This window comes from Macaca fascicularis, chromosome 13 (genome assembly GCF_037993035.2).
Source record: "Macaca fascicularis isolate 582-1 chromosome 13, T2T-MFA8v1.1".
Taxonomy (NCBI): Eukaryota; Metazoa; Chordata; class Mammalia; order Primates; family Cercopithecidae; genus Macaca; species Macaca fascicularis.
In genome coordinates, this window is record NC_088387.1 from 91035617 (window position 1) to 91049489 (window position 13873).

General features: G+C 49.5%; 1 protein-coding gene across 11 annotated transcripts in view; it reads left to right on the forward strand.

Moving 5' to 3' along the window:
* Positions 1–13873, forward strand: part of GALNT14 (polypeptide N-acetylgalactosaminyltransferase 14) — a 258864-nt gene that overhangs the window by 27367 nt on the left and 217624 nt on the right. For 9 of the 11 annotated variants that reach the window (XR_012422513.1, XR_012422514.1, XR_012422515.1 and 6 more), the window contains exon 1: positions 4554–5016. The exons of 1 other annotated variant lie outside the window; for it this stretch is intronic. Coding sequence is in view for 5 of the 10 variants with exons in the window: in XM_005576193.4 (XP_005576250.1) it covers positions 4888–5016 (129 nt within the window). In the remaining 5 variants the exon portion in view is untranslated. Of the gene's footprint in view, positions 1–4553; positions 5017–5125; positions 5191–13873 lie in introns of those variants that run through there. One more of the 11 variants, XM_065527217.2, reaches the window with a different exon arrangement.

A 13873-nucleotide genomic window follows, 5' to 3' on the forward strand; every position in this document is an offset into this window, starting at 1 on the left:
ACTGGGATTACAGGTGCCTGACACCATGCCCAGCTAAGTTTTGTATTTTTTAGAAGAGACAGGGTTTCACCATGTTGGCCAGGCTGGTCTCAAACTCTTGACCTCAGGTGATTCGCCTGCCTCGGCCTCCCAAAGTGCTGGGATTACAGGTGTGAGCCACCGCGCAGGTCTCTTTTACTTTTCTTTAGGCAAACTTGGTCATACCTTCATGCTAGAACTTTGCATATTCTATGGGGGCGGGGGGATGTGGGGGAAATTTCTCAGATCGCCACAGGGCACCATCACTGAAGATCAAACCACTTTACACAACCAGCAAAGACATATCATTGTAGCAGTATTAAGTTTTACACTTGGCATTTGGGTGAGGAACAAAGAAAGTTTGGGGCATTTCAAACAGTAAAAGAAGCAGGCTTTTGAAATGCAAAGATACAGATCCCTTTCAAGGAATCGAACATAAGAATAAAAGGAGGGAGAGGAGTTGAGGGTAGTGGGCTGGTGAAAGGAGTTGTTTAACGGAAAGAGAAAGATCCAGAAAGGTGACTGTCAGATCCCTTAGATAAAGCCACCCATCTACCTGTCAAAGATGAGAGGAAAATCCAGCTGGTTTTATTTTTTTGACAAAGATGCATCGACGTGGCAGAAAGATGAGGTAAGGGGTTGGTAATAGCTCATCCTCATTGACCACGTGGTTTAAACTATTCCATCACTCACTCTATAAGAAAGCCTTGCAGGAGACCCGGGACATGCGGTTTTGACAGGATCTACAGTGGCAAGGAAAATGGAGAGGAACACAGAGGAAAGAGGGGTTGACGTATTATTTACAGTGGAGAACTTGAACAGAGTCAACTGCAGGAGTCAGCCCAAAGACCTGTATCTGTATAACTGTGGAATAAAGACAGACAGATCTTTGAATTTTCACTGCTGCTCTTTTTGCTGCTGGGGAACCCTGCCAGGGCTGGGCCAGCATGTGTGCGGCTCATCTTCTCATTGTGCTGCAATCTGCCCTGCTACCGCTTACCTTTCCCTATGGCCCAGAAGAGGTAAAGACCTCATCAGAAAACTGTCTGGGCCTCTGTGGGCGAAATTTCATTAGGTTGGCACAGAGGGTGTCTCGCTGGTTGTGACAGGTCTAATAAGTGTGCAGATGGCAAGACGCAAACACACAGTCACTAGCGCACACACAGCCTCCCTGAAGTCACTCAGTGGGCAGAGAGGAGGGACTTGGAGAATCTGATGCAAAAGGAACAAAGGCTGCAACCTCTGCAGCGGGCTGAGCGAGAATGACGGGGAGACGGCTACAGGAAATGAGAAGCGAAGTGTGAGAATCCACAGCAAAAGCCGCCGCAGAGCATATGCATCGGACTTCACAGCTTCCTCCTGCTTCCAGCTTGCATTTGCTCCATATGCTGCTTTACACTGCTTTCCGGGCTGTAATGGGTTTCATTCCATAGTTTTTATACTAACATGAATGACTCACATCTGCTCCAGCACCCAATTTGCTCTCTAATGTCTTCGGCTGTGAGGAGAGAACAGCTTACACAGAACTCGCCAACAACAGGAGTGATAAAGAAGGTCCTGATCCAAGACAAGAAAGGTCAGAACCCTAAATGCGTCAGCTGGGAGGGTCTTTGAGAGAACATGACATTGCAGATGGGAAACCACAGACCCAGAGAAATGTGGAGCTTGGCTCCACAATATCAAGACTGAGGAGGTAGCTCTGTTTTAGGGCACCAGGAGAGTCCTAGTTCAGAGTGTATTTATTTTTTTTCATTTCCTGCCATGTTAAATCTTTTGCTAGGAGCTTTTCTTCTCCATATTGGCTGTGATAAGAAAAAAGTAACTTGGATTAATCGCCAATGATAGCTAATCCCCTGCTGGGATCAGCCATACTCTGCATTACTTAAGCTTGTTATTTTATTTATTCATTTTTTGAGACAGGGTCTCGCTCCATCACCCAGGCTGGAGTGCAGTGGTGAGATCATAGCTCACTGCAGCCTCAAAATCCTGGGCTCAAGTAATCCTCCTATCTTAGCCTCCCAAGTGGCTGGGACTACAGACACATGCCACTTCGCCTGGCTATTTGTTGTTGTTGTTTTTAGAGGCAAGGTCTCGCTATGTTGCCCGGGCTTAAAGCTGGTTATTAAAGAGTTTCAAATCTATTCCTGAGCATGGGGGACCTCTGGATAGACTGGGTGCCTGGAGAGACCTACAGAACTGGGCCCCACACATGGACACTCACTTCACTTCCAGATGTTTGAAGTCCCACTTGAAATCTACTTCAATCCTAATGACATTTACTGGTTTGACAACCTAAACTGATACGATCTCAGGCTGGATCAGCTAATGACACCTAGCAAAACTGGATTCCCTTGACAGCTTCCATAGGCCCAGGAAGTCTTCCTCACTTGAGTAGAGGACAAAATAACGATTTGAGAAGAAAGTCATTCCTGGAAGGAAATTTCCACTCTCTGAGACATTGCAGGCCCTGCATGGAGCTGCCTTCACCCCATGGCCTCAGTTTCCCCATATGCCAAACAGTCAGAATGAGGCACCTCAGCATCTCAGCAGTGTGTTGGTGCTGCACCATCTCAAAAGCTTGGCGGTGTTCTTGTGTAACTGTCTGCCATCTGTTACTCAGAAGCGGTATTACAAAGCACTGAGCAATGGACTCCTGTGCTGCAGCTTCTGTCTGGAGCCAACAGCAGCTCAGCAGCTTGCCTGGGGGGTCCCCTGCAGAGCCTGCAGCAAAACGCTTTGTAGGCCCGAACCTGCAGCTCCAGGGTGAGGCTCCTGAAAGAGGTCCAAGGTGCTTGGGATGCTGCAGAGGTGAGTTCTCTTGCTGCTCCCCCTACTCCTCCCATGATGGTCATTTACCTGGGCCCTTTACTGGGCCAAAGCGTTGGCTGGGGAGCCTGCTCCCATCTTTCAGTGTGCAGAGTTCTGATAAAGGCAAATGCTAGATCAACCCCGGGGTTCTGTGTGATGGTCTTAGAGCGCAGGTAAATCTTGAAAGGGCTGGCAACAGTGCTCACCTTTTCTGGGCTGTTTAATTTCAACTGCAGTTCTCAACCCCAAACTTCTTATCTACAGCTCAGTCAAGAACTCTCTGGGGTTGTGAGGCAGGACTTCCCTGTGGCTGAAAGATAAGGTACCCAAAACAGGAGGCTTTGAGTAGATGCCTCCATTTCTCAGTACATGTCTTTGGGGAGACATCTTATTGGAGAAGGAATTCCGGAGCCCTGATTTACAGCTGTCTCACCTGCACAGAGGTATGGGAGCTTCCTCTACACGGAGCTCTGTGGGGAGACAGGGGCAGGGAGGATGATGGCTGCCACAGTGGGTGTATCATTTTCACCTCCCCAAGAAACTGGATGAAGCAAGCAACCCTCCAACAAAAATGGCATGGTTCCTGCTGCCTCTGCTCCCTAGACAGAGCAAGGTTTTCTCCCTTTGAGTGCTCAGATCACACCAGCACCTTGCATTCAGCTTTCACCACTACTCATTTGCTTGTCAGAGGAGGTATTTTCTCTCCATTTTACAGATGAGGAATCGAAGGCTGGGGGAAGGTAAATGACTCACCCAAGACTCACACAGTGAGTGTGACAGCTAGGTCAGTACTCTCTGGTCAATGACCTGGCCATGATTCCAGCCTACTTGAGCCTACATGGGAACTGGAGTCAGAATTTGCTTTGCTTCTAGATCCAAGCGGTTTTAATCTGCAAGTGGGAGGGGGATGCACTTCCCAAAGGACCTTGGGAAGAGGGGCTTTTGAAAGATCACCCTGTGCACCCAGTATCCCCCTGCCCAGGGTCACTTTCCAAGAATCCCAAGTGGTTGCTCCAACTTTGGACCTCTTTTTTTGCAAGCACAAAGCCCTGATGCTTACAGGGAGAGAAAACCTTCATGGGAGATAATTGCGCCTTAATTTTTTAAAGGATATCTTTAAAGTTAAATTTAGACCAGCTCAGCTTTCCTTCCATTAAGCAGTAAAAGTTACCAGGCACCTGCAGGCAGGCATAGAAACACCCTGCAGGGTTGGCTGAACGCGGCCTTGGCCCTCAGTGGCCAGGCAGATGAACCGCGGGGTTGGGGCAGCAGCACTGACGGCACCCTGGGATCCCAGCGCTGGCTGTGGTAGGACAAGTACCTTGAGGGTGGGACCTCGGCTTGAGCGCCACGTGCAGCCCCCGCGATGAGCGGGAAAGTCCTCCCAGGCACAGCGCCGCCTGGCGCGAGCCGGCTCTTGGGTCCCAGCTGGCAGCTGGGGGTGGCGGGCATCCCAAGTGCACCGCTCCCCCCACGCCTTGCCCCAACCCACGATGGTCTGGGAGCTGCACCCAGGGCTCGGCGCGGGCGGTCCCGCAACAGCACCGAGCGCTTCGGTCGCCGGGCGGCGGTAGCGCCCCCTCTCAGAGCCCCGCTCACTCCCACCTGGGCTCGCTCCGAGTCGGCCTGTCTGTCGGGCCCGCCCTCCCAGCTCACTCCCTCCGCCCTCGTGCTCCTCCCGGGGTGCTTGGCACAGCCTCGGATTCCTCCTTCTCGCTGCTCGAGTCAGTTTCCCTATCGGCGGCAGCGGCAGCAGCCGCGGTGGCGGCGTGGGGAACATCTCGGCAGCCACCGCGCTTCTCGCGCTGGAGCGGGTGTCCAGCTTGGCTGCCCTCGGTCCTTCCCTGCCACGTTTCGGGTCTCCCCGCGCCCCCCACCCAGGCTAGCTTCTAGTCAAAGTGGGAAGGGCGCCTTGCAGGATCCCGCCGCCCCTCCACCCGGATCCTAGGTCTGGCGCTCCCCAGAGCGAGGCGCTCGCCAGGACTCCTGCCCCGCCAACCCTGACCGCCGGGGGGTGCCCCAGGGACGTAGCGCCGCGGAGAGGAAGCGGCAAAGGGGACCATGCGGCGCCTGACTCGTCGCCTGGTTCTGCCAGTCTTCGGGGTGCTCTGGATCACGGTGCTGCTGTTCTTCTGGGTAACCAAGAGGAAGTTGGAGGTGCCGACGGGACCTGAAGTGCAGACCCCCAAGGTAGGCGGCTTGGCGGCTCTTTGGCGCGGAGCCCGCGTGCAGGGTTTCCGGGCTCCCGGGAAACCAGGGCGAGGGTCTGGGTGCTGAGAGCAGGTAACAGCCGCCGGATGTGACTACCATGTGATGTCTCTGGATTTTAAAACGCTCGGGGGCATCTCCGGACCCGCGGTGTGCGTAAGTGGCAGTGGGGTGTGGGTGGTGGGCGCGCGCTCGCCTGCGGAGCGGAGCTCCCAACTTGAGCTGCGCGCGAGGGTCCCGGGGCGGAGAGGGCGCTGCCGACTGGCGGCCCAGGGGCTGGCGGTCTCTGGGCGCTGCCAGAGAGTCGCCGGCGGTTGGGTCAGGCGGCACGGCCGGCCGGTGCTAGCGCCCGGGCGAAGTGTGGCGGCTGCGCTGACCTCCTTCCCGCAGCTGCCAGGCCCGACCTGGGGAGGCCGGAGGCCGGGTGCGCCGCGCGCGCCTGTGCGTTGCGGGCGAGCGCCTTGCAGCCTCCCGGGCGGCTGCCACCCCTGTTCTCTAACTGTTTCGACCGTCTCAGCGGCAGTGGAAGTTGAATGTGCCCAGAGCACCACGAAAGAGCCTGTAAAAACAGACGCCTTAGTATTGGCGGGGAGTTGAGGAAATGGCAATCCAAATGGGTTTTCCAACTCCTGCCCAATCAGTTCCTGTGAGGGAGCCAGAAGGTTCCCCCTATAGGTTCACTCTTACCTTCGGATTCAGAGCCCCGTAGGGGCAGAAGAAAAACTTCCCCACGGCTCTCTGAAGATTCACTGGAAATCAGTTGACAAAAGGCAGATCAATAGGCGGAAAGGCATAGTAATTTATTTGATCATAGTTTTTCGTGACATGGGAGCCTTCAGTTTTCTCTTCACAGATTTGGCCTGGGGACACCGAAGGGGGATTTCCTGGCCAGCCAGGATATCTTTATAAACTGGGTCCAGTACAGTCGTCTAGGGGTCTGGGCAAAAGCCTTGGAGGAGCTTACGGTCGGAAATGGGAGACTGAAAAACAGGAAGATGTGGGCGGGAGGTGGAGTCTCACTAGTTAAGTATAGTACAGAGCACCTACTGTGTGCCAGGTGCATAGTAGGTGCCTTCCTCATAAGTAGTTGTAGGAATCGGGTGGTAATATGCTTGTTTCATAGATCAGGAAAACAGGTTCAGGGTCTTTAAGTCACTTACCTTAAGTCGTTCTACTGGTTTAAACGCTGACCTCCACGCTCAGGGTTTCCAGTATATCAAGTTGCCTCTCGGTTTCCCCTTTTTAACAAAGTCTTTTAGCACTTATGTTCTGGAATCTTGCCAATGCTCAGTCGATTTCAACAAGCATTTATTTAGCACCTATTGTGTGCTCAGGCAGTGTGTTAGTTGCTATGGGTAGAGAGAGAGAGAATTTATTCTCCAGAGGGAGAGGAGTTCATTGCACCAGGATGAGAGGTGTGCACAGGGCTAAGATGGTTCAGTGCACTGGGTGTCATGGGAGCCTGAGGGCTCCTTGGAGGAGGACATAGCAGAGCTGAGTTGAGAAGGATAAACAGGTTTGTCAGTAGATAGAAAGGGCATTCCAGGTAGAGGTTAACTGCACGAAACAGGCTCAGAGGAATGACACAGCACGTTGTATGAGTGTGGCATAATTTGAGCACCAAGTGTGTGGAGGTTGGAGGGATAAAGTCTAGGGAGGTGTGTAGGGGCTGGGTGGGGTAGGATCTTGTGGGTGTGAGGACCCCTGGAGAGGGTCAGGCAGTGAGGTGGCGAGGCCAGATCGATGACTTCAAATTGCCTTTATAGCACCAGATCACTTTTCTCACTCAGTCCCTGACCATAGATCTGGAGAGCTTTTCTTCTTTTTCCCTAGGTGGTTCTGCTCCCTGTGATGTAGTTAATGATGCCTGCAGAGACATGAACTTTCTCTGTTTTGCTTTGACCCTCATTACCTTAAGCTTGCTTATTCTTAGTTTACACCAGGGATCTGGGATGAGAGATCTGTTTCCTTCTTTGTGCACTCTTTGTCCCTCCTCCTCTCCTGCCTCTTCTTATCCTGGCGTGTGCTCAGCACACATTTATCACAGGCAGCTGTATGCCAGGCTCTGTGCTGGGTTTGGGGGCTGCTATGCTGAGCACGCTGTGTCCCTGTCCTTTGACGTGGAGATAGGGGGCCACTTAAGTTCCTGGACGAGGCAGAATTACAAACAAATGAGTGGTACTTTGAGGTGGAGAGTGGTTTAGTAGCAGGATTCAGGACATCATACTGTGCAGTCACAAAAGAGGAGGTTCTCTAGTTTTGAACCAGTTGCCCTTTTTCTTAACATCTTATTCCTTCTTTTCCTCATTTTCTGTATCCTTCTATAACCATGAATTTTTATAGACTTAGAAAATCTTGACACCTTTTACTATCAGGTGCCTTCTTTTATTGTTGTTGTTAGTGTTTTTCTCTTTCCTGTTTTCCCCCTGTATGTGTGGCTTTGTGTGTCTACATATATGTATTGTGCATATTTGTGGATGTATTTTGTGTCTGGTGGATGAACGTCACTCTGTATCTTATAGTGTGTATGTACCTGAGAAGACAGGAAGAAAGACAGAGACTCCTTAGGTAACGCCAGAACAGTTTTATTTCCTGTGACTGATGTAGACAGGAAATGGTGTATGACATGTCCAAAGGAGCACAGTGGTACCAAAACCCGACTGCATGTCAGAATCACCTGGAGAGCTCCATTAACATACATATTTTTGGGCTTACTACAGAGATTATGACTCTCTGAGTTTGGGAGAAGGTTCTAGAATTACCGTTTTTAGCAGGGCTGCATGTGATTCTGAAGCAGCCTATTGATAGTTGGCATTTGGAAGCTAGATGAAGAATACCAAGTCTGTTGACTGTGGTTGGTTGGCTCCATGTAAATATAGTCAAATGATTTTCTTCTTGAGTGTGCTCATGAACCTAACCCATGTGAGCCTATGTGCGCATATTAAATAACAGCCCTGAGCATTTCTCTTTACAAAGTCACAGACTCCATTTACATATATTAATTCATTTAATACTCACAACAACTACACAAGGGAGACAAGAGAGTACTTTTATGCAGATGACATTAAGGAGGTGAAAAATTTGGCCCAAGCTAACCAGGCTGTCCAAGTGGCAGCATCAGGACAAGAATGGAATGGGATCCCTCCTGAAACTGCCCACTGCTTGCTTTTTCCATGCCGGTAAACCCAGAGACTGCCTGAATTGACAGCAGGAACTCCCCCACCCACTTCCCAGAGCTCCCATGGCTCATCCCTAGATCCTCACCCTTAGAGAGCTCCAACAGGGTTGTGTAAGGGAGGTTCTAAGGCAGGAGTTACTGCAGAGGGACATCACCCCTGCCCTTGGAAGGCACCATGTGGGGCACAGGAAGCTCCCCTCACTGGAGGGAGCACACCCTGATGAGGAGAGTCCCTGTGATGGGGGGTTGCAGAGGCGTAGGTTTAGGAGGCATTTGCCAGTGCGGAGATTGTTTCTTCAACAGTAGGAATTCGGATGGGACTTCTATCCATCACAGGGGAAAAAAATGGTTTCTGAGCGAGTTCCGTGCTCTAGGTTTTCCTAGCGTGTAATCATGGGGACAGGTCTTTGCCTTGGACATGCTGAAGCCTTGGAGAGGTTTTCTTCCTGCTCAGGCCTCTAGGCATCCTCCCAGCGTGGGTGAGGGAGTCAGCTTTTCTTCCAAAGCACAGGAGTGGGCTCCCTTCCCTTGAATATACTCAGAGAAATCTGGAAAGGTGTAGAGATGGGAGAGAGCTGTATTAAGGGCTCCTGGCCTGGGGACCACCCGACCCTTAGATTCTGTGGAGCAGATTGCCTTCAGAGAAGCAAGTTCTGGTTCTGGGCCATCAGGCCATTGTTCTCTTTTCCTCATGGTCTTAGGAAATGTCTCCATTCACCTAATGACAGGATCTCCAAAGTGGGCAGGATGAAATGAAATCTCTGGTTGCTGGGCCCCAGTGCAGGGGAAGTGAAGAAGGCATGCTACACTCCTGGTTTAAGGAAATTTATTAGATTTTTTTCTTAGTTTCAAGAAGGGCTCGTTCTTTCTATTAATAGCTCAAGTAAAGAGTTCTTTAAATTTGACTTTTTAATGTTAATTTCATTCTTTTACTGCCTCCCCCCCCCCCAATTATCCAGCAAAGCTCTAATTTCTAACTGAAAAATCATGTAACAAATTCAGTGTTTTAATTCAGACTGTATTTGAATGGTAAATAGTATGCCACTTAAAAGTAGCTGAAAAATGTTTTAATTTCTTCGCCCTCTATCATTCATTTGCCATTTGGAGAATCATACAATAACTGACTAAAATTTTAAAAATATCAGCAAATTTGTCTCTTATTTCCAAGAAACTAAATATAGGTGCTTAGGGCTTAGTAAAAGCAAAAGAATTGTAGGCCTGAGGGTAATTTTCGAGGAAGGTATTGGAAATGTAAAGGCTTTGAATAAAATGCCTCTGGCCCATGTAAGTGTATTGGTGCTGTACTAGAAATATAACAAACACCATTAAAAAACAGCTTGTCTTTCTGTAACATTTGCATCCCACCAATGCCTTAAGTATATGACACTGTTATTCCTCATTTAGTAGATAATTTCTCCCATTAAAAAAAGTCATGAATTTTAGAGAGAGACCTTATTAATCTACTGATGCTCGGTATGTGCATATTGGACTCTGTCCAGGGAATTTTGTAACCATCCAATGGGTTCTTGTTGCCCACTTCCTAGACAGAGCCAATGTATCAAGACAGGGGAATTGCAATAAAGAGTTTAATTCACGCAGAGCGGCTGAATGGAAGACTGGAGTTTTATTATTACTCAAATCAGTCTCCCCGAAAATTCAGACTTTTTTTTTTTTTTTTTTTTAAGGATAATTTGGGGCCAGAGAGTGGGAAGTATTGATTGGTAGGGTTGGAGATGAAATCATAGGGAGTCAAAGCCATCCTCTTCTTCTGAGTCAGTTCCTGGGTGGGGGCCACAAGACCAGATGGGCCAGGGTGGCGCTAGCTTGATCCATCCAGTGTAGGATCTGAAAAATATCTCAAGCACCAATCTTAGGTTTCGCAATAGTGATGTTATCCCTAGGAGCAACTGGGGAGGTTTAGAATTTTGTGGCCTCCAGCTGCATGACTCCTAAACCATCATTTCTAATCTTGTGGCTAATTTGTTAGTCCTGCAAAGGCAGTCTGGCCCCCAGGCAGGATGGGGGTTTATTTTGGCAAAGGGCTGTTTTCATTTTTGTTTCAGTGTTCTTCCCAAAGTTAGTGCAGCCTACAACCAGGATTGAACAAAGACAGCTTGGAAGTTAGAAGCAAGATGGAGTCGGTTAGGTCAGCTCTCTTTCGCTGTCCTAATTTTCTCATTGTTATAATTTTTGCAAAGGCAGTTTTGGTGTGACTCTGGCATGACCAGAAGTAGCCCGTGATTAGATGCATGCTCATCCTTTCAGTTGTTGTGCAGGTGCCTGTACAAGGCGCTGTGCTTTCTTCCATTCTAAGGCAGTTTGCTGGAGCAGGTATCTGGGTGGTGTTACACAGCTGGCTCCTGCAGAGGCTCTTGTGAGTGACTGAGAAACATGGAGATAGCAGGTTGGAATCCCAGGTTGTCAAGAAATTGTATGTGGTCACTTTCTAGATGTCAAGAAGCTTTTTCTAAAACAAAAACAAAAACACTGAGCCTCTATCCCATGGGTCTGGTGTGAAATTCACCCTGGGTCATTTTTGGCCTTATTCTGGGTTGTCCCAAGGCCCAGGGGCTTGTGCAGAGTCCAGGCCTCTGGTTGTCAGCACTGAGTCAGCGGTGGCTGTGCCATGTCCCAGCTCCCTTTCACTCTCCTAGCCCACTCTCTCCCCCAGGTCCCTGCAGGAGGCCCTATCCCAGGGACCCACAGATGTCTGTTCTAGGGTAATCTCTTTTAGTCAGACTGGGGAGCTCTATGTCTCCCTAACCTTTGTTTCCCAAAGTGACCTGATGTTTTTGGAAAGAAATACCAGGAATTCCTGTCTCAAACTTCCCCAGAGGTACAGAATGATATCTACTCAAATCAGAGAAGACAGAGGGGTGAAGCAGGAAGGGAAGATCCATTAACGGCCCTGTCACAAGCCTCCCCAATCTGTCCAGAGACTAACCTTTTTCAGGGCTGCCCATCTGGATGTATCATTTAAAAGCGCTAATTTCCACTCATCAGAGGTCATTTATAAACTAAACAGGGACAGAATAAGGCTGCTGTGGGCTGATGCCTGAAGCCCAGTATTCCTGCACAGCCCGGTTTTCATGCCCTCTGATTTTGCCTCCTGCGCCTATATCCTTCACCATGCCTCCCCATCCCAACTTTCTAAAGTGGCCTTGAGACCCAGGAACCAATTTTTGAAGACCTTCATTGCTTGAGCCCTTGTTTCATTTCTAATGTTTGCAGTATTGTCACTCTTCTATAGCATCCCAAAGTCCCCAGTGCATTTTTTGGAAAATAATCTGAATTGGAAAGCAGGGCCAGATCCCCAGCTCCTCTCCTGGGGGAGTCTGTGAACCCTGCCATGGCTTTTGAACATTCTACCCCAGAGACCCAGAATCGTAGACTCACCATCTGTTTGGGGAAGGGAGTCTGGACGTGCCCGTGCCCTCTACCACTGGCTGCAGACCCCTGCCACTTGCCTGCGTTTATCCTGGGCTGGGTGTGAGCCTTTTTCCTCGCAGGGTCCTCAGAGACTCATGCTGCATGCAAGCGGCAGGAGATAGAGAGAGTCCCACCTTCTCTTGGTAGCTCCCATCTTGTCAAGATCAAGTGTGTTTTACTCTCTGAGTTTTCTGATAGACATGGCAGCTGGTGTGGCCAGTGGCAGCGCCAGGGATGACTGAGATTCCTCTCTTCCTGGCTCAGTCTCCTTGACTGTGAAATGGGAGCAGCCCACTCTAGAACTGTCTGACCCCCACTTCCTTGCCAGCAGTCTGAGTCTTTTCAGGTTAGTTGTGAATAACTCTGAAGTGAGACCTTACGGCTATAAATAATTATACCGCGGATACTCTGTGCCTATTACTTATCTTTTAATTATTTTACCAGAAATGCTAGATTAACCAAAAAATAAATCGGTCTCAGTCCTCAGATGTTGAGCTGATTAAGAAAGAACCCCTTTGGGATACTGAAGAACATGAACACACACATATACACCCACAGGCACACACACACAGAGGTACCCTGGGGAATTCTACAGGAGCTCCTGCAATGTGCTGGCTCTGGTATTTTGGTATTTCAGAATAAATGGCCTGATGTGACCTTCTGGGGTGACAGTCTTTGCATTTGGCAGTGGCTGCTGTCATCCCAGGGCCTAATGAGCACTAGAGGCTGACAGAGGGACAGAAAAGGGGACATCTCTGTGGTGTGGGAAGTGTGTGCCACCCAGCGCATCCTCTTTCCTCCTGCTGTTCTGTCCATGCTCCATCCTCCCTTTCACATTCTTCCTCTGTCCCCTGAAAAGCCAGCCTGGCTCTACAGCCCCAGGGTCCTGGGACAGGGGCTCCAGTGGTGGCCGGCCCTCTGCCCTCTGCCCTCTGTTCTGTAGGAGCCCAACACTTCCCTGCAGGCCCCAAGGTCAGGAGCAGCCTCCTCTGAGAGCACTGCTCTGGACACAAAGCTAGTTCTTTCCTGAAGGAAGGAGGTTGCCACTCTGGCCCTTCTATCAGCAGGAGCCCTTATCGCTGGGAATACAGAGCCATGTGATCCCCTGCATCCCGGACAATGCTGGTTTCAAGTACAGAGCCTCTTCTGCATACCATTTCCTGGAGACAAGATGAGGCTCTTAAAAAATAATTAAATTCGCCTCATGTCACTTGTCTTCTTAACTGTAAGCACTACAGAGATCTTTCAAGGAAATGCAGGAGAGCAGGGCACACTCACCATGTCCCTGCCCTGGGATTTGAATGCCCAGATGAAGAGAACAATCACCCTGGCTGCCTTCTTCCTAATGATCCTGCGATTGCAACCCGATCTGCATGCATGCTAGGCCAGGAGAGAGCCTGAAACATCTATAGAACTAGTAGGACCACTCTCTTGACAAGCTCTCTCCAAAGAGGTTAGCTGTCTCTTTTCTCTGTTTGCACTATGGTTTGGAAATAAGGATTTTCTTCCTTAGTTGTCTGGGCTGAAGATTTATGTAGCTTCTCTTATTCCTCAGAGAACAGTAATCATTCATGTCCCTCCCACCCCCCACCTCCCAGCCATAGAGACTGGTCCAATCAATATTTATGTGCCCATCTCTCGCAGCTGCAACATGCAGGCATAATAGATGCCAGATTCCTTGATGGCCATTGAAAAATTAACTGGTGCCTGTATTTCAAGCTCATTGTTTCCCAGGATCTCAGGGAGATCAGGCCACGTGGTCTGTGGATTAATTAAGGCACCCAGATAATTGGCTATTAATAGATGGCCAATTGATGGCTGCCAGCTGGGTGCTGAATTGACTAATGTCCTTATGGTGGGCAGGTGGTCTTTATCAGAAGAGGAACTAGCTGAAAGACTCGACTAATTAAAGGGTGAATCAGGAAAAGAAGATAAGAGGTAGGTTCTTTCCCCATCACTTGGTGTGATGTTTTACAGCTTACAAAGCATTTATATTCACAAATGCCTCATTTGATCCTTACTGTGACCTTGTGAGGTGAGTGTTACTATTATTCTCGTTTTCTGAAGTGTGATGAATCTGAGGGTATAGCAGGATGGGGACTTGGGCAAGCTAGCCTAGCCAGGAAGTGGGCTTCAACTTGCTCTTTTGACTGTCATGCATATGCTATTTCTGCTAGAGCCACGCTCAACTTCAGGTGAGATTCCTTTGCCAGGGAAAATGAAACATATACG